This window comes from Passer domesticus, chromosome 19 (assembly GCF_036417665.1).
Source record: "Passer domesticus isolate bPasDom1 chromosome 19, bPasDom1.hap1, whole genome shotgun sequence".
Classification (NCBI taxonomy): Eukaryota; Metazoa; Chordata; class Aves; order Passeriformes; family Passeridae; genus Passer; species Passer domesticus.
In genome coordinates this window covers 1,366,107-1,385,403 of record NC_087492.1, presented here as the reverse complement: position 1 = coordinate 1,385,403, position 19,297 = coordinate 1,366,107, and the positions used below count along the sequence as shown (strand labels likewise).

Here is a 19,297-nt window from a genome sequence, read left to right as displayed (position 1 = left end):
ATCCTCAGATCTGAACTCGCCCTATAAACCTCCATCATGAGGGGGAAGCTTCCTAAAAATATCAGTATATTTTTTACTAAAATGTGGTTTAATTTTGTGGAAAACCAATCAAATTTAATACTGGAAAAGTTGCTAAAGCCTCACACACCCACACGAGCCCATTCCCCAAGCTTTAAATAACAAAGCTCATCAGTTCAGAGTTCACTTGTGACCTTCACAAGTGACTGACCCAACTCAAGGGTTAAGCTGAGCTGCTGGAGATTATTAAAATGTTCTTTTCTTTCCTCATCTCCCCTCAAAGGCAGGAATGAGGTAAAACACTCTGACACTATCTGCTCTGGGATCTCAGAGCTGCATGGACTCCACGGCCAGCAGCTCGCTGGAAAAATTAAATGGAAAAAGGGGAGAAAGGTGACTCAGCACTTTGTGTTCCACATTCACACTGCCCAAGTGATTTATTCTGCTGCTTCTCCTGCCTGGCAGAGAGATGATTACAGAGGGAGATGTAAACATTTCTCTATTTAAATATTTTCCATGCATCCCATGCTCCATGGATTTTAGCATATGTAGGTATTTCAGTTAACCACACTGTTCCCACACCATGGAAAACAGAAATACCACAACAGCCACAACCATTACAAAAGAGCCCACTACACTTCAGAAAAATGATATAAAATCACCTTCCATCATTTTACATCTTCCTACCCAGGTCATCCCTTATATCTTTAGAATTTAAAGGACACGTTCACAGATTTTCTTCCATCTACTCAGAAAAATGTATAATTAATAATATATTTTATTACAACCTACAGGATGAGCATCAGCAGTGATTCCTCTTCTAGTACTTTTTTGAGCACTGAGGAGAACTGTTTGGGAAAGCAGCTGCCCAAATGACTGAGGGCATGTACAAACCAACCAGAAAACCTGACTGATTTAACTGCTCACATTTTCACATCTGCTGCTGCATGTTTATCTTTACAATCTCCTTCCTTTGGCTAAGCTGAATGGCAGTTTTGTGTTAAATTAAAATGTGTTAAGGGGCTTGAAGCAACCTGGTCTGGTGGAAGGTGCCCATGTGAGGATGTGCCACTTCATCACTGCACTGCCTTCTGTGCCCCTCAGCACAGAAAGTTTAAAACTCCCAGCACCCAGGATTCCAACATCCATTCCCACGTTCCCAGGTGGAATGGGATGGGCTCTGAGGCTCCTCCCAACCCAAGCCATTCTGTGATGTCCTGGAAACACCACAACCCCAGAGGAGCTCCACAGGTGGAACACGTCCCCTTCCCGACGGCCCCAGCCGGCCCCGCGTCCCCAGGGACGTACCTGTCCCGTTCTGGAGTCTGTCACCTCCTTGTAGAGGCTGATGTCCAGGTAGTAGCCCGACTCGTTGGTGAGGAAGAGGCGGATGGGGATGGCCTTGCCCGTGGGCGTCAGGCGGATGTTGATCTTCAGCTCGGCCTGCAGCACGCGCAGCTTCCAGAGGCGGCTGCCGTAGCGCATCACCATGGAGCGCACCGACTCCTCGATCTGCACGGGGGAAAACCTTCCTCAGCAGGGCTGGGAGCTGGCCCTGCCCGTGCCAGGGCTGCAGTGAGATGGGCCCTAAATCCCTTCCAACCCAAACCATTCTGGGATTGTTCCAGAGGCGGCTGCCGTAGCGCATCACCATGGAGCGCACCGACTCCTCGATCTGCACAGAGGGAAAAGCCTTCCTCAGCAGGGCTCTGGGCTACCTGGGCTCTGGGAGGTGGCCCTGCCTGTGCCAGGGCTGCACTGAGATGGGCCCTAAATCCCTTCCAACCCAAACTATTCTGGGATTGTTCCTGGAGGTGGATCCCGTAGTGCATCACCATGGAGCGCACCGACTCCTCGATCTGCACAGAGGGAAAAGCCTTCCTCAGCAGGCACCAGGCTACCTGGGCTCTGGGAGGTGGCCCTGCCTGTGCCAGGGGTGCACTGAGATGGGCCCTAAATCCCTTCCAACCCAAACCATTCTGGGATTCTTCCTGGAGGTGGATCCCATAGCGCATCACCATGGAGCGCACCGACTCCTCGATCTGCACCGACTCCTTGATCTGCACACAGGGGAAAACCTTCCTCAGCAGGCACCAGGCTACCTGGGCTCTGGGAGGTGGCCCTGCCTGTGCCAGGACTGCAGTGAGATGGGCCTTAAGGTCCCTTCCAGGGCAAACCATTGTGGGATTGTTCCTGGATCCATCACTGCTCTGCATCCCCCCCATCCCACTGCTCCAAGGTGCTGAAGAAGCACCACACATCAGCACAGCCCAGTGCAGTCACAGGACCTGGGTGACCTGTCCCTCCTCATCCTGAGCCTTCAGGCAGGCAGGAACTGCACCTGGGGACTGATGCAGTGGGACAGTGCTGGATTCTCATCCCTGTTTCCTCACGGCCACAGAATCGTTAAGTTGGAAAAGACCTTGGTGATCATGAAGCCCAACCAGCACACCCCACCCCAGCCCAGGGACCCCCTGCCTCCCCTGCACAGCCCTGCTCACACCTGGGAACCACAGAATCCAGGGAAGCCAAATCCTTGGCAAGCAGTTTTGTAGCCCTTGTATGCACAATAATCACATTTCACCGCCTGCACGGAGCTTTAAATCAACAAAGCAATTACCACTTGGAGCTGGGCCTCCTGCTCTTCTATTAAACTTTATAAAATACCTCTGTGGGCAAAGCGCATATTAAGAGAAGGCAATTTATAGGCTGGGTTAAACATTTTTCCCAAAAAAAGTCTCTTTTGCACAGCAGCTCAAGGAAAATCATGGTTTGGATCTGAGGGCAGCCCAACTTCCAGGGATGAATATCCCAGCCTCTTCTGAACTTCCTGGGAACCAACAGCTCTGGACACACCAGGAAAGGTTCATTCAAAAGGGATTTAAGCCACCAATTTTTAATCATGATTTAAAAGTCAGCAAGCAAGAGAGAGTTCTTTTGATACCCAATTCATCTTTATAACTTTCGGCTGTTCTCCTCAGGAAAGGTCAGCTCTCATCTTTGGGTACCCATGAACTGAATGCTGATTTCCAGCTAAGTTCAGCCTGGGCTTGGGACTTGCTTTGTGGTGATTCTGCTAGCCACAAACATCCTTTATGCCTGAACACTTTCATTTGTGCATCTACAAAGCTGAATGTTCATTTATTTAATGCATTCTTCTCTGTGGTTTTGTAGCAGAGACTGAAAATGAGGCACTTTTGTAGCTGAATTTACAGATTCTTTTTAAGCTCCTAATTTATCTCATGCTTTATTTGGATGGAATCTGAACTTTTGTAACAAACAGAATATCTGCTTCCTTATTAAAACTGTTTACCTCAAACACACAATGAAAAAACAGGTTTAGTTTCAAACATGAAACATACTTCTAATAATTATCCCTCAGTTTACACAGAGGAGCTGAGCTGCACAACAAAACAGTTTTAAAGTGCCAGAGGGCAGGGTTGGGTGGAATATTGGGAAGAAATTCCTGACTACAAGGGTAGGGAGGCCCTGGCAAAGGCTGCCCTTCTCTGGAAGTGTCCAAGGCCAGGCTGGATGGGGCTTGGAGCAGCCTGGGGCAGTGGAAGGTGTCAGGGCTGGAACAGGATGAGCTTTAAAGTCCCTTCCAGCCCAAACCATGCCATCCTTCTGTGATTCTATGAACAAAAAGCCTTTTAGCTCTGACAAGTGAAGCCCTGGAGAGACAAGAGGCCCCGAGCTGGGCAGGAGCTCCCACCTTGGAGGGGTCCATGATGACGGTGGGCACGAAGTTGAGGAAGATGTGGTTGCAGTCCGTGCGCACGTTGGTGTTGTTGAAGGCCACCTCCAGCTCATCCATGGCCTCCAGCAGCAAACGCTCGCCCTCGTTCTGCAGGTACTCAAAGGAGGCTTCCTGCCAGAAATGCCAACAAACCCGTGAGTTTTGGCTCACAAATCACTGCCCCGGAATGCAAGGTTTGGAAAACTGCAGGAGGGTGTGATGGAGAGGACAGAGCCCACGTGCAGCCCTGGAGCAGATCCATCCCCAGCACAGAGCCAGAGCCTGGATCCCACACCTGGCTCCTTTGTGCCCTGCTTCAGCTCAGAGTAAATCTGAAACCACACAGGGCAAGCCACTGCTGGGATCTAAGACTGGGATCAACATCTAAGGATTTATGTCACTCATCTTGGGCCCCTGAAAACTCTCCCAGGAGCACAGGAATACCAGGACTTCACAGGGATGGTTCTGAGAGCAGCACCAGCAAGGAGAGGGCACAACCCCAGCCCTCCATGCAGGGAATGGTCAGTTTTGGGTCCTGCAGCTCCCTAGGATGACCCCAGCTTTCCCTCACCACCCTGGACAGGGACAAACCCACCTTGGTCACCAGGTCCGAGTGCCTTATGATGGCCCTGACGAAGAACCTGTAGTCTGTGACCTCTGTGCCCACCTCCACCTTGGCAGCCCCCAGGTAGAGGTGCATTTTGTGGTTGGCACAGGGGATGGCCGTGAGGTCGAAGTTCCTCATGCGGTTCAGCTCCAGCTGGAAGGCCAGGGCGGGCTCCAGGTGCCGGTAGATCCGGTCCTCCTCGAACTGCAGGGCCAGGAGAGGGGGGAAAGAGGGCATGGGAAAGGGGGAACACTCAGGGGAGGAACTCCACAATGCCCCTCATGAACTTCAGATTTAATTCAGATCCTAAAAATTCCAACAAATCCAACCCAGACGTTTCTATCTCACGCAGCGCTGGGAGCTGTGAAATGGTTGAATAATACAAATTGCAGGACAGCAAGTTTCAAGCTCACCCCCCTCAAAAAACCCTCTTTTCCACAGAAATCAACAAGTTTTGTCCTGATTCTGAGTAGTGAATCACTGCATGAAAAGATAAAGCCAACACTTGGAGAAAAGTATGAAAAATATCCAACTCACCTTATCCCGGGCACGGAAAGTGAAGAACTTTGGGAACTCCCTCTGTTTGAAAATGAAAACAAGTGTTAGTGCTCCCAAAGCAAGCACTGATGTCCCCAGAGGGCTCTCAGGCCACTCCTGGGGCAGCACCACAGCACAAGAGGTGACACAAGCTGTTTCCAGCTACTTTCTCAACATCACAAAGGTGGTGGAAAATCAAGTCACCTTTAAGACAGCAGAGGCAGCTTAAGCCTGCCCTCACTAATGCAGAAGAGGCTGCTTGATTGGCTTTAGATAATTATTGTCAGTTATTAACAGAAAACAAAGAAGTGTCTAGACAGTAGAAGGAAACTTTATCTAGATCTGTAATGATTAAAATTCCAGTGGAAATGTCTGGAGTGATATAAACACTGTTGTGGATGCAGATGTACACAGAACAATGATCTTATTCTACAGCTCTCTCCATACCATTACTGCCAGAAATACTCTTTTCCCAAGGAAAACTGGGAGTTGCAATCAAATAACTTTATTCTCCTGTATGGAGCAGCAAAAACATGACAAAAATCCCCCACCCACCCCTCAGTTTCTCTGGTTTTCTGTTGCATAGATAAAACCCTGGCAGAGCCTTGAGAGTTTCTGGAAATATTGTACAAGTCTTAGATGAAGAGAGGAGGCCTAGGCAGCATCCTGTCCCTCCAGTTCCACCCAGGCAGACCCACCCTCTCCTCTGGAATTCCACTTTCCCTGGGCAGGGCTTTGGGCAGTGACAACACTGCTGCCTGTGCCCAAGGTGACCTGAAGGGACACACACAACTCACCAGAACTGGCTCACTAAGCAAAAAACAGGGAATCTGACCTGGAGTCACTGAATTTCTGCCTCCCATTCCATTATCCAGGAGAGATGAACAACCCCAGCTGGAGGGAGTGTGACAACCAGTGACACTGCACGAGCCACCACTGAGCAACACAGATTTGAAGGCTAAAAGGACTATTCTAGTCAGTCATCTTCCTCCCCTCCTAGGTAAAACAGCCCCCAAACCTCACCTGATGCCTCTCAGTTGAGCAAAACAACTCATGTTTGCTGGAAACTCTTCCAAAATAAGGAAATGCTGCCTAAAAATTCAGGCTCACTCAGTATATCCATTATCTGTGAGCCTCATCTAAGAAAAAGCCTCTTCCATGTTTCCTCAGTTCTCCAGTCCCTCCTACCTGTCCTCCTCTGCATGCTGCCAGCTTCTCCCACATCTCCAGGCTCATTCCACCACTAATGGAATTGCTTCCAGGGCACCTCACTGGTGTGGTGGGCAAATATCATAATTAGATGTGCACACACACAAAAATCCTCAGTGCCCTGCTACCAAAATCCAAAAGAGTGCTCCATTTCCTAGGCAGAAGAATTATACCCCTGCTGTGTTCTAATCAACCAACCATCATCAAGACAATCAAAATAATTTGCCTAAATTAGCCAATCAAGACACCCTGCAAACTGCAGAATGCGAAAAGCTGCACCAGAAATCATCAGAGTTGATTATTATACTAATAATCACGTTAAAAACCTAATGAGATGAGGAAATTGGAAGCTTGCTGGAGCAACTCTCTATTACCTCAACATGCTGGGAACTAATTATATAGACTGTAATTAAAACAAAAACAAACCCGAGCCCAGGCCCTGGCTAAGTTAATAGTTGGTCCAGTAATGAGGGGCTGGGACAGCAGACAGTGACAGAGGGTGACAGAGCAGCTCCACAAACTCTGCAGCCACAGGGATGGTTCCTTCTGTCCTGTGCCTCCTTTCTGACCTCTGACACGTCCACAGCACTTACCCAGCAGCTCTCATTCTTCAACACCCATTCTGTTCTCCAAAACTTCCCTTTTCAAGCCTAAAGTCTAGATTTTCTTGCTAAATGTCCCAAAAGACTCTCCACAAAATCCAGTTTCCTAAGCTGCTGACTGACACCTCTGTACCTGTACAGTGAGCAACAATTCCCACGTGGTGACAGCTCAAACACTATTTCTGCTGATTTGTAAACCAGTTTTCCCTTCATAAACCTTCCTAGACCAGCTGTGTTGAGCACAGGGTGAATTTCTTGCACTTCAAAGGCTCCTGACAACTTCCAGAATTGAAAAGTAGATACCCAAGAGATAAAAAACTGGTTTATGCCTTACATTGCCACCAAAACCAGACCTCACTGATGCCCAGGCCCTGGGGAAAGAAGTAATTCTCAGCAGTAAGAGCATAAAGCACTCCCATCACTGCAAAATTTAACAAGACCCTTCAGTGACTGAAGTCATTTTAAAATCATTAAGAAGCCAAAAGAAATCACCACACTACAGAGGAAATACAAAGGTTTCACTGATAATTGCACTTCAGAACAAAAAGGAAACACAAGGAAACACTGAAGCACAAGGAAATCTTTATCAGGGTGGCTTCCTGAGCTCAGCCAGGTGACATGGGACACTCAGAGCCCCTGTGGCCTCTGAATGCCACGGGCCCAGCCTGGGTTTGCAGTCAGATTTTCAAATAAATACTTCAGCTCCTCACTTTGACAGAGTGTGGGCATTAAATGCCTGCCTGGGATCCAAACGAGAAGCCCAGAGCCCCCTGGGTGTCTCCTGGCCTCACAGCAGGAATGGCACCATGTTCCAGGCCCTTTTTACTTACATGGAATCTCTGATCCACCTCATAGTTGACCTGTTTCCTGAAGTCCTTACAAACGAAACATACACACATAGGAAGAAAAAAAAAAGCAGAAGACAGCTAGCAATTAGGATTAAAATCAAAAATTAATTAATTCAAGAATACAAGAGGTGTCAAGATTGCTTACAATTGTAAATTAATTTTCTTAAGCGAATTCATGAAAACCATCTCAAGTTTTAAAGGACAAAAACAGTGAAGAGAGAACTAAATACAGTAAATACAGCATTTAATTTGGGGGAAAACATGTCAGATGCCAATGGTGTAATGAGCTAGAAACCAAGGAGGTCTGAGCATCAGGAGAGAGATGGAAATACCTTTTGTGCTACAAGGAAAGTCAGCCTCCGAATGCCATGCTCAATCAGGACTGATTTCTGCAAAAACAAGGGTGGAAACAGGTGACTGGACTGCAGAAAAAACCAAATTAAAGCAGGCTGGAACCCTCTGTGAAGTGAAAAAGCTCTGCAGATCCTTCTACCCCCGAGTCCCTGCTCCCCCTCAGCCTCCCTGGAGCGAGGATTTCCCACCTGCTGCTCCTTTAGCAGCAAAAACACCCAAATCCCTTCCCCCTCAGCAGGTGAATAACTAAATCACAGGACAGCGAGCTCAGGCTGAGCCTGGCCAGGCAGGAATGCAGGAGAGTCACCCCCAAATCCTGCAGGAAATATCCTTGGTCATTTGCCAGCACTGCTTTCTGAAGGGAGCACGGTGCAGGGGGGTAAGGTCATGGAAATGATGGGAAATGGCTTTTAAAGGAGCTGACCCATGGAAGGTGTGGCTCATGCTTGCCTTTGGCACAGTGAGCTCATGGATAACCCAGTCCACATCCAGAATCTCAGCCTGGGGAAGGCTTTGGGGGGCTCACTGTGACCTCCTAGTCCTTTAAGGGCATTAAAAAGAAGGGAGAGGGATTTTTAGTGTGGGCAGAGAGGAACATGACAAGAATTAGAGGGACAAGGGTTAGATGGGATGTGAGGCAGGGCCTTGAGGTCCCTTCCAACCCAAACCATCCTGAGATTCCAGGATTCCACACTGCAAAGGTGCCACGGGTCAGATGTCAGTGATGTTTTTCAAACAGATCACAGAATATCCATGCTGGTTGCCTCTCCCTCACACTCCCCTCTCAGAGAGCTGCCATCAGTATTTCCCACAGCACTGACCCTTTGAAGTGCTAAGATCTTGTAATTCTCCTCTTTTTCAAACTTTTCTCCTGCCTCCTCCCTCTTCCAATTTAAAAGCAAGGAACACAAGAAGGAACAAGAGCTCAGCTCAAGCAGGAGCAGAGCAGCCCCTCTCTGCACAGACTGTGATGTTTTACTAAGGTTAAGCCCTTTGAAAATGAGCAGCAGTGACTGTATTCATGGCAAGAGGAAGAAAATAACTTTAATAATGCCATGATTTAAAAAGCAAAAATTGTTATTGCTTTTAAAATTCCACAAGTGGCAGACAATAACAGCAGAGCAACAGGATTCTGATTACATGGTAATAATGTGGGTCTCCCAGCAAGGCCACAGCTATTACAGAGCGATTAGCCATCAGCACCTGGAGAAACTCCATTTCCACTGACTGCCTCAATCTCCTCCACAAGTCATTTACAAGTATATGATCCTAATTTCTATTAAAAAAACCACACACAACATGCTGGGACTGGAAGATTATTTGGACAATTTGGATCAACCTATTTGATAGTTTAATGTGGTTTTGGATTTTTTTTTTTTTTATATTTTATTTCTTTCCTGTTATCCCCTCCCATAAAACGCCTGGAGCATGATCAAGCAGATGAAAAGCAGAACTAGTTTTAATTCTTAGATTTGATTGTTTTCCTTGTTTAAAGAGACAGGAGGCTGCTGAAGGCAGCCCCATTTTGGAACCCCTGATTTCTGCAGGGCATGTTCCCACATCCCTCCCTGAGAAGCTGGAGGTGCTGTTCCAGTGCTCCCAAAACCAGAGCAGTGCAGGAATCCCAGCTCCTGGTGGGATTCTCAGCCCCACAAACCAGTGGAGCTCTTCACACCACAGAAAAGGAGGTGCAGGCAGAGCCCAGCGTGGACACAAGGAGGCTGCTCCCAACCCAGGCTGTCCCACAGCTGACCCAGCACTGGCACTGGGACTCTAAAGTGCATCCTGCACTAAGAAAGGAGCAACAGAATGTGCCAAATAATTAAATAATTCCTCCTTATGCCAGGAATATCGTATAAGGTGAATGCTCCAGCACACTAACAAGGGCAGTAAACTTTAATTGCATTAAGACTATGGTGATACACAAATACAGGACATTTCAATGTCATTTTACATGGTTCTGTTGCTCACAGAACAGCTTTATAACCAGGGAAAGGCACAGAACACATTTTACAGAGTGTGTGGAGACAGGTACTGAAGACTGACTTGATATGTTTAAAACCTTCCAAGACTTTCATCCCATCAAAAATTAAAGGGAAGAAGTCCTGACCTGACAGATTAGAAGGAGAAACAATGACCTGGTGCCTTCAGGAAGGTGCAACTACACCCAGTCAAAGACATGGGAAGGCTTCAGAGGGGATTAACTAAATTAAGGATACAGCTGCAGTGTGCTTGCTTTGAAACCCAACCCAAGCAGCCCAAAGCCAGGGCACACAGAGACAGCTGTCCCCAAGCTGTCCTGCAGATGCCCAGAGAGGCAGAGGGTGCAGGGAGCTCACCTTGCTCTGGGTGAACTCCCTGAACATGGCAGCCAGGCCGTCGTCGTCCACGTCGCCGTCGGTTTTGATGGCCACGTTGAGGATGTGGATGGGCTCCTCCCGGGCACTCTGCAAGGACAGGGAGCATTCCCCATGGCTCAGTAATTAACACTGAATTAGCACCTCAGAACAGGCTCCCTACATCCAGCTTTAGGGATGCTCTGGGGGAAAGGAGCTCGAGCAGCACCAGGGAAAGCTCTGAGGGAAATCCTTGACCAAACAGCCTCATAAATCTGTAATTTCACAGAAGTCAATGTCCACAAACATCACACAGGAGCCTCCTTGGGAGAATTCAAGTCTGAGGATGACACAGGGCCAGAGCCTCTCTTTACCAGATGCAGCACAAGCACAGTAGAGGACTTTGGCATCAAGGCAAGTAATTAAATTAATCAACATGTAGGGGCAAAACAATGTGAGTTTCCATATCTACAACAACATGAAATAATGTGGAAACATCAATTCCATCTGAGCTCCAAGGAATTACAAATTCAGCCTCCAGGAGCCTGTGATTAACTGGGGAAAAGTGAGACTGGACAGGAAATTACCTTGGTGAGGTGAGGGGGATGTAGAGAGAGGGATCTGAGGACATTGAGGCTGACAGTAATATTCTGGAAAAGGCTCCAGTGCTTCCACACATCAGGATCAATGGAGCAGTGGAAAACAAAGCCCTGTTCTGGACACAGGCTGCATTCCAGCAGAGCTTCCCACTCTTGTGGAGCAGCTCTGTGTCTCTAAGGGAAACTGGACTTCTGTCCCTATGGATTAGGGACCACCTGCTTCCTCTGCACCTGCTCTCCACATCTCTGCAGAAACTGAGCAGCTCCACTCAGCTTTTCCTCCCAAAAACAGTTCCAAGAGGTAGAAGGGAGGGAATAGTCAGGATTTAAGGGGACTGGGAAGGGTGCAAGACAGGAAACACAGCAAGTCAGACACAGGACAAAGACAGCTGAAGGTGCAGTTCAACATCCTGCTGCAGAGAGAGGGCCTGGAGACTTAATGGTGGATTTAAACTCTGTTATGGGGCTGTGGATCCAGGAATTCTGCTGATGCTAAAAGCCATAAACTAAATTTACATGGAGAGCAAGAGCTGAGCCACAGCTTTAGAACAGAGCTGGAAGTGGCCGCCCACGCCGAGTCACCTGCTGTGGAACAAGCAAGCAAATCACAGCCATAAATACACAAAGCTCCCAGCTCCTGCTCCCAGCACTCAGCTAGGGAGGAGCATCCAGCCTCAGAGAACCTTCCAGAAAAAAAAAAACAAGCCCTACCTTGTCTTCATCATAGAGGGAAGCGTGGCCGGCCTCGGGGAACGTCGGGCTCTGCGGGGGAGAGTCGCAGAAGCATCCCATGACTTCATCAAAGATCCTGGAACACAGCAGGGGAGGAGCAGTCAGCAGCACACCACTGCCAGCACACGAGCACCCAGCACTGACCCTCCAGCCCTGGCAGGACAGGGCTCCTTCCCTTGCTGGGCTCAAAGATCAGGAGGTAATTCCTCAAGCCAGGGTCTGCACTGTCCAGCACTGGTCTGAGACCTCCTGGGTGCAGGCTGAGGGCTCTGCTGGGGGGTTGCCTGTCCCAAAAGCTTGGAACCACAAAGAACTATCCCCCCACACATCCACAGAGCATTAGGAGACATCAGCACGTTCCCAACCAGCAGAACCCGGGATGCTGACCCCTCTGTCTGCACACTGCTCCTCCAGCACCCTGAGACTGCACGGAGCCACACGCAGGGATCCAAGCAGGGAAACACCCTCAGCACCAGCCCAAACCCGACTGCAGACCTGGCAAAGCCTCAGCCCAGCTCTGTCAGGGCCCGGGGGGGCGGGTGGCCGCAGGAGCAGGGCCCAGGCTGGCACACACCTGACGAAGTCCTCGAAGGTGCGGAAGGACACCATGCCGCCCATGCGCTGGCACGGCGGCGTGAAGGAGTTGTCCAGCAGCACGTCACTGACACTGGCCACGTGAGCCATCCCGTAGTGATTGAGGTTGGAGGAGAAGGACATCCTAAACAGCAAGGCAGCAAGAGCACAGTCAGCAGGGGCAGGGCAGGGGGACAGCGCTGGGAGCAGGTTTGGATTGCTCAGCCTGTGCACAGCCCCTGCCGTGCTCTGGTGCCACCCCACTGGGTGTTGTGTCAGTGACAGCAACACCCAGAGCCAGCAAATAATGCCATAACCCCTCAAAACAGCTATTTCTGGAGATGGCAGGAGAATTCTGGCTATGCAAAGCTGAGCTTATTTTTCCTCCTGTCTTTATGTTTTGCTTTACAAGTGGAACGTGATTCAAGCAGCAACAATTCTAAGATTTGACACTTGAAGGATTCAGTACATTTTTACAAATGCTGTATTAAGTTATTGATTCCATGATTTTTCTGATCCTACTATAATTTTCACTCCTCAAATGCAGCATGGTACAGTGACTTCTCCAAAGTTCTTCACTGAGTCTCACACTCCCATTCCTGCCCTTTCTGTTCAGGAAACAGCTGGATGTGGCACTGAGTGCTCTGGGCTGGGTGACAAGGTGGGGATCAGCCACAGGTTGGACTCCATGGTCTTCAAGGTCTTTTCCAACCTTATTCTGTGATTTTTATGTGTTTTTTGAAGACACAATGCCACGGTCAAGACTGGCAGAGGAAGCTTCTCCCACAGTGAGGAAAAAGCAGACAATTAAATGGGACTTTTCTGTGGTGACACAGCTGGGGTCTGCCTTCTCTGCAATAATTATCACCAATTTCTGAGCTGTACTACAGACTCATCTTAACTCAGGCTTCCTTCAAGAGCTGCCTGCAAGGTGGTGACACTTCTGAAGAGAGCCAAGCTGGCCCAGGGACCACACTCACTCTCCTTGGGCTTGAGGACACATTAATTTTACTGCCAAAATTGGAGGAGAGGGGGGAAAAAAGTCAGGGAATGGATTCCCCAGCAGAGCTGGAGCCTCAGAGCTGTGAAATGCAAGGGCTGCTCAGCTGTGTGGGGAAGCAGGAGCTGGCTGAGCCCTCCTGCCCAGCTGTGCTGGGATCTCCTCCTTTCCCCACACCAAACCCACTGTGATCCAGCCCTGAGTACAGTGCTAACGAGTCCAAAGTATCATCAGGGTGATTAATAGCTCTCCATGCCTAAAGTCACTCTCTGTTTCTGCAATTTATCTCTGATTAAGAGCCGTGAGACTTCCAAGCCCATTTTTACTATTTTTCCCTAAATAGGCTTGTAAGCAGTAATAAATAATAGGTATTCACATTTTGAAAGAGGGGAATTTTTCAGGACATGCCTTGGTGTACATTCTTACAACTAATACAAAAACTACCACAGAACAGGAACTGAACAAAAAGACAGCAGACATTTTTCATGTATTATTTAAAACAAGAAATACTTTTCAACTGAGACACAGGAGGAAAAATTAGTGTCCAAACCACAACAAAACATGCTGTCAGCTGTTTGAGATGTAGATTCATCTGTGGTGTGAGGGAGGTTGAAACAGCCCTGACAGATTCTAAGCTATGCACAAAAACCAGGGTGGCACCAGGCTGGGCTGGGAGGAGCTGCCTGGGGTCACTGCCAGAGGGTCAATCCTCTGGGATTCAAACCTGGGAATCCAGTGCCAAAAAAGCCCCTAGGACAGCACTCTGCTGTGTCACACACTGCAGATGAGCCGAGCAAATTTAATTCCTGCTGCATGCAAATATTCTTTTTTTTTAAGAAAAGCTGAAAACATGTTTTAGACAAAGGGAGAGGAAAAGGGGAGGTAAAAGAAGAGTTACGGTTGAGTTTTCCAAGTAAAGAGAAGGGCACTACAACAAAACATGTTAAAACATTCAGGATTAGGCTCCTTCTTTCTAGTGTGGTTTTGAAATTTGAGAAGGTGATGAGTACTGTACCTGTTTAGCGTGGGGATGTTCCCTCTGAAATCAAACAAGCACAGTTAGTCACAGACTGGTTAGTGACAGCCATCATAAAGAACCATCATCAAACTGCTGCACACCACCAGCAACACCTTCACAAGTGACTGTCCCACATTTGCCAGCTGCCAGGAGAGCTGCCTGCCACCACCCTGCCCAGCAGGGGCACAGCCAGGCCATGCAGGAGCATGCAAATAATTCAATATCCCAGGAAAACACCAGGCAGGGCCCCACGGTGCTGGTCACCTTCCATCACCCCCTTCAAGCCCTTTGCAAGTGCAGAGCAAGAGCCTGCACTCCCTGGCAGAGCAGCAAGAGACGCAAAAAGAAAACAATAAATGACCATCTCACACAGGAAAATTGCAACAGGTTGAGGAAAAGAAGCCAAATGCTCAGTGCCAAACGTGCAGGCTGAGCAGCAGCCCACGCACAGGCTCCCACAATGCAGGGACAAAGCACACACAGCCCAGGCAACACCTGGCATTTCAGCACTCAGGACTGAAAAGAACAACCTGAGGGATAAAAAGAACAACCTGAGGGCTAAAAAGAACAACCTCAAGGCTAAAAAGAACAACCTCAACACTAAAAAGAACCTCAGGGCTAAAAAGAACAACCTCAAGGCTAAACAGAGCAACCTGAGGGCTAAAAGGAGCAACCTGAGACATAAAAAGAACAACCTGAGGGCTAAAAGAACAACCTGAAGGATAAAAAGAACAACCTGAGGGCTAAAAGAACAACCTGAGGGCTAATTTGAGGAAAACTTTCCCAGTTCTTTTGTAAGAGCAGCCCAGCTCTCCGTGTTGGTGTGCAGCCCAGGGCTCAGGGATGCACACCAGGCAGAGTGAGGGGCACATTTTCACACCAGCAGCAGGAGCAGCCAGGAGAGTGCTCGATGCAAGATGGAAAAATGGCTGGGATCTGGCATGCAAAGTAGCACAGATTAAATTTTTAAAAACCCCCTGCACACAGGGGGTTTGTGCAAAGGGATTAGCAATAATTAAAAGATGGAAAGGAGAGCTTTGAGGAACATGTGAGTGGACATTCACCCCCCTCCCTTCAGGAGATCAAACCACAAACTTCTGTGACACTCTAGCCCATGGACAAGACCCAAACAGCTGAGCACAAAGTCCAGTGCCTGGTGAGCAGTGCCCCCCATGGCCACTGCCCTGCCTGCCCTGCTCTGTCCCACACTGGTTTGGTCACAGCAGAGTCACCTTCTCTGCAAGGTGATGTGTTGGGGGCATTACTGAGACACAAAAAATTCCCACAGTCTCCTTAAACCATATGGGGAAAAATACCTAAAAACATATCTGTTATAAGTAGCACAGGTATTTCATTTTTGGGGGGATGGCTCTGTGCTGCAGAGCCTGTGGTCAGGACAGAATGGGCCTCCAGCCCTCAGGGGGTTGGGACTATTTTTTGAGCTTGGCAAAGAGTGGGAAAGCTGCATGTGATCTACTTCAGTTGGAAAAAATAGTCTGGAGAGGACTGGCAGTTCCTACCCCCAGCAGGAACCCTCCTGTAGCCGTCCCTGGAAGGCTTTCAGGAAAGAGAGGGACAAAAAAACAGCAGAACAAATGTTCAGTTCAGCCTCACGAAGGGCACCCTGGTGCTGTGCTCTGGGAGCTTCTCCTGCCACTCCACACGGAGCTGGAGAGCTCAGGAGTGGCAAGGAGGGAAACAAGACAAGGAGGAGTGGACTGAAACTGAGAGAGAGCAGGTTCAAAGGGATGCCAGGGAGAAATTCCCCCTTGTGAGGGAGGTGAGGCCCTGGCACAGGTGCCCAGAGAAGCTGTGGCTGCCCCTGGATCCCTGGAATTGTCCAGGTTGGATGGGCTTGGAGCAGCCTGGGACAGTGGAAGGTGGAATAAAAGATCCTCAAGGTCCTTTCCAGCCCAAACCATGCCCTGGTTCTGTGCCAGGGCCACGTCAGAGCCCCAGCAGCACCAGGGCCAGGCTCTGACCTCCAGAGCAGCCCCAGCCCTCCTCTGATCCCTCCTCAGCTCCCAGGATGGGCTGGAGATGTTCCTGCCCTGGGATTCATCTCCAGCCCCTGCACCCCTGGGTGCTGAACTCAGCTCCCCGTGCCCCCTCCTCCTTTTGTCTCCCTTTTTCTGTGAGGAACAGGACTCTCCCCAGGCCATGGCCATGCAGAGCTCAGCTGAGGGAGAGTGCCAGCACAGGGCAAAGCTCTGGAAATGAGGCAGCAAAGCAGAATCAGCACAGGCTGCCTCAGTACCCCACTTGTAGTTATTAACAGCAGTGCCACAGGAGAAAGAGCAATTCCACTGGCTCTGACCAGTGCCATTCCTCTTATGTTTCCTCATTTCTGCAGAAGAATCTAACCAGAAGGCAGTGAAACATGCCTCAAACCACACATTTTGATTGGGTTTTTCCTCTCCCTCTTTCTTCCCTTATTCTTCTGCTCCCTCTGTGATTCAGCCGAGCTGAATCTGCTACAGAAGTCCAATTTGCATAAAATTATCCTCGTTCCATTCAGTTTGCTGCCCCTTCCCCAGCCCCTTCTTTGCTCTGCTGGAAGATTTTGCCCTTTCTGAGGCAGGCAAGCCAAGGGAACAGCAGCACATTACTGCTCCTGCTGCCTAATTAACATCAAACCTCAGCACGGGGCTGCAGGGATTTACAGGTGTCCTGGAATCATCCTCCCCTCCTCCCTCCCCTACAAAGCACCCTCACAACCAGGAGGGGACCTCAGGCTGCCTGACACCCCCTGAGTGCTCCCCTTGGGGCTCCAGGCAGGGGCAGAGCCCACAGCAGCAAGGCTGGGTCACTCCTGGCATCCAGAGATTGATGCCAGAGGCTGTTCCACAGAAAATGCTGTCACTGTGTCAGAAATTCACATTTTATGAGTAAGATAATTGTAAAATGACAGCAGGAAAAAAGCTCTGCACAGTGCTGTAAATGTGAGTGTGGGGTTCTTAAAAAAGCCCTGTTTGGGACCAGGAATATTTAACCTGGCTTTCAGCCTAACAAATGGCTTCTACCTGTAAGCTAAGGAAGAGGCTGACAAAAAGGAACAACCAAAATCCCCCACAGATGAGAAAACATCAGGAGACAGCAAAGGACAGACCAAGCACCACTCTCAAGCCTTGAAATCAGCAACAGCAGAGTCCAAGAGGGGCATGGACACACATCCACAAGCACAGAGGGAGGAGATGCCAGGGAGACTCCAGGCCAAACCAAGCACGGGACAGCTGAGACATCTGCACTGATGGAAACACCCCTGGCTGGGGCTCTGAGCAACCTGGCCTGGTGGAAGTTCCCCGTCCACTGCAGGGTGGAATGAGATGAGCTTTAAGGTCCTTCCACCCCAGGCCACTCTGTGGTGTGATGATGATGATGAAATGCAGAGCTACTCCTGCCCAGGCTTGACTCCCAGCCTTGGAAGCAGCATGGAAAACAGGCTGCAGCCCCAGGAAGGAATTCCACCTCTGCAGCCCTGCTGTGGAGGGTGCATTCCTGGCTCCAGGGGCAGCCAGGCTGTGCTGCTGGCACCTCCTTTGTGGAGCCCCAGAGTCACACTGGCCTCAAAGCCAGCAGGCTCATTATCCACACTTGATCTGCAGAGCTAAACCTTCCCTCCTTCCTCCTTCCAGTGCTGCATCCTGACCCAAATCCCTCAGGACACCCCAGGCCAATTGTGGTGCTCTGGGTGCTCCATGGGGCTCAGAGGGGCTGGGGAGGCAGGGCTGAGGCAGCAGGGACCAAAACCAGGCTGGGCTGTATTTCAGTTTCCTCTGGGGCTCACAAAGCAGAAGGCAGAGCCCTGGGCTGTCCCAAAATCCACAGCCCAAAATCAGGATATATCCAGCAGCTCTAAGTCTCCTGCCCCAGCATCTGACCCAGGGGACACATCCAGTTCAGAGAAAAGCAGGGATCTGTTTGGTGGGAGCCATTTATCTCTGAGCTCTTCCCTCCTGATGCTCCAGCACATCTGTTCCAGGGGAAGGGGGGTGAAGGAAGCAGCTGAGCAGCCTGGCTGGGAGCTGCAGGGAAGGGGATGCTCTGGGAGGAGCAGGGCAGCAGCAGGCTCCAAGAGCTGGCTGCAGCAGACAATGTCCCAGTTTAATTTAAACCTTACAGCTTCAGCCACAAGAAAGGCTGCTGGGAAGCAGGAGAGGAGAGGGGATTAGAAAGGAACACTTTTGTTGAAAAAGCACTATAATTCCCTCTCCTCGACACACAATGTTTCTTTGAGCAGCAGATTTGAAGCTGAGATTAGGCAAGGCCTGTTCCATCAGCACCTCAGAAAGGCCTTTCAGGCTCTGTCACCTGGGCTGCCGTGCTCACAAAGGCAGCTGAAGCTCTGAGCAGCCAGTTCTGCCCCTCTGCCCACGGCAGCAGGGCTGGCACAGCACACCCAGCACAGCACAGCCCCAGCAGGGCTCCTTCCCTCTGCCACCCTGTCCCCAGGAGCCTGCAGGGCTCATCCCAGGCAAGGATGGCACCTGTGCCCATGGGCACCCCACACATCCCCTGGATCCACCTCCAGATTGGATTTCTGCACGGGGAGGGCTCCCACAGCCCCTTTGCTGCCAGATGGTGACACTGCACTCCTCATGTGCCCTGCCCTGGGCACAGGGATGCTGATGGTGACACTGCACTCCTCACCTGCCCTGCCCTGGGCACAGGGATACTGATGGTGACACTGCACTCCTCATGGCCCTGGGCACAGGGATGCTGATGGTGACACTGCACTCCTCATGGCCCTGGGCACAGGGATGCTGATGGTGACACTGCACTCCTCATGTGCCCTGGGCACAGGGAGGCTGATGGTGACACTGCACTCCTCACCTGCCCTGGGCACAGGGATGCTGATGGTGACACTGCACTCCTCACCTGCCCTGCCCTGGGCACAGGGAGGCTGATGGACCCATCAAGCCCTCTGTGGCTCCCATTAAATGTTATTTTTCTCCCTGTGACTTTCCCTTGCTGTTCAGTGGAGATTCTTGCATGAGGATGTTTGCTGTTAATTTAAACAAGTAATTCCCCAAACAGTTCCTGCCCACAAAACCCACCAGGAGCAGGCTGCACTTCTGTGACTTTGTCAGCAGATTTAACAGCTTTTGTGTCCTCTCTGCTTCCC

At 49.9% G+C, this 19,297-nt stretch overlaps 1 protein-coding gene across 6 annotated transcripts in view; it reads right to left on the bottom strand.

Moving 5' to 3' along the window:
• Positions 1-19,297, bottom strand: part of ACACA (acetyl-CoA carboxylase alpha) — a 107,140-nt gene that overhangs the window by 44,114 nt on the left and 43,729 nt on the right. For all 6 annotated transcript variants that reach the window (XM_064394762.1, XM_064394764.1, XM_064394763.1 and 3 more), the window contains 10 exons: positions 14,170-14,193; positions 12,156-12,299; positions 11,561-11,657; positions 10,254-10,361; positions 7,893-7,949; positions 7,543-7,587; positions 4,902-4,943; positions 4,353-4,568; positions 3,734-3,889; positions 1,327-1,530 (listed from right to left, as the gene is read on the bottom strand). In XM_064394762.1, coding sequence (XP_064250832.1) covers positions 1,327-1,530; positions 3,734-3,889; positions 4,353-4,568; positions 4,902-4,943; positions 7,543-7,587; positions 7,893-7,949; positions 10,254-10,361; positions 11,561-11,657; positions 12,156-12,299; positions 14,170-14,193 — 1,093 coding nt within the window. The remainder of the gene's footprint in view (positions 1-1,326; positions 1,531-3,733; positions 3,890-4,352; positions 4,569-4,901; positions 4,944-7,542; positions 7,588-7,892; positions 7,950-10,253; positions 10,362-11,560; positions 11,658-12,155; positions 12,300-14,169; positions 14,194-19,297) is intronic.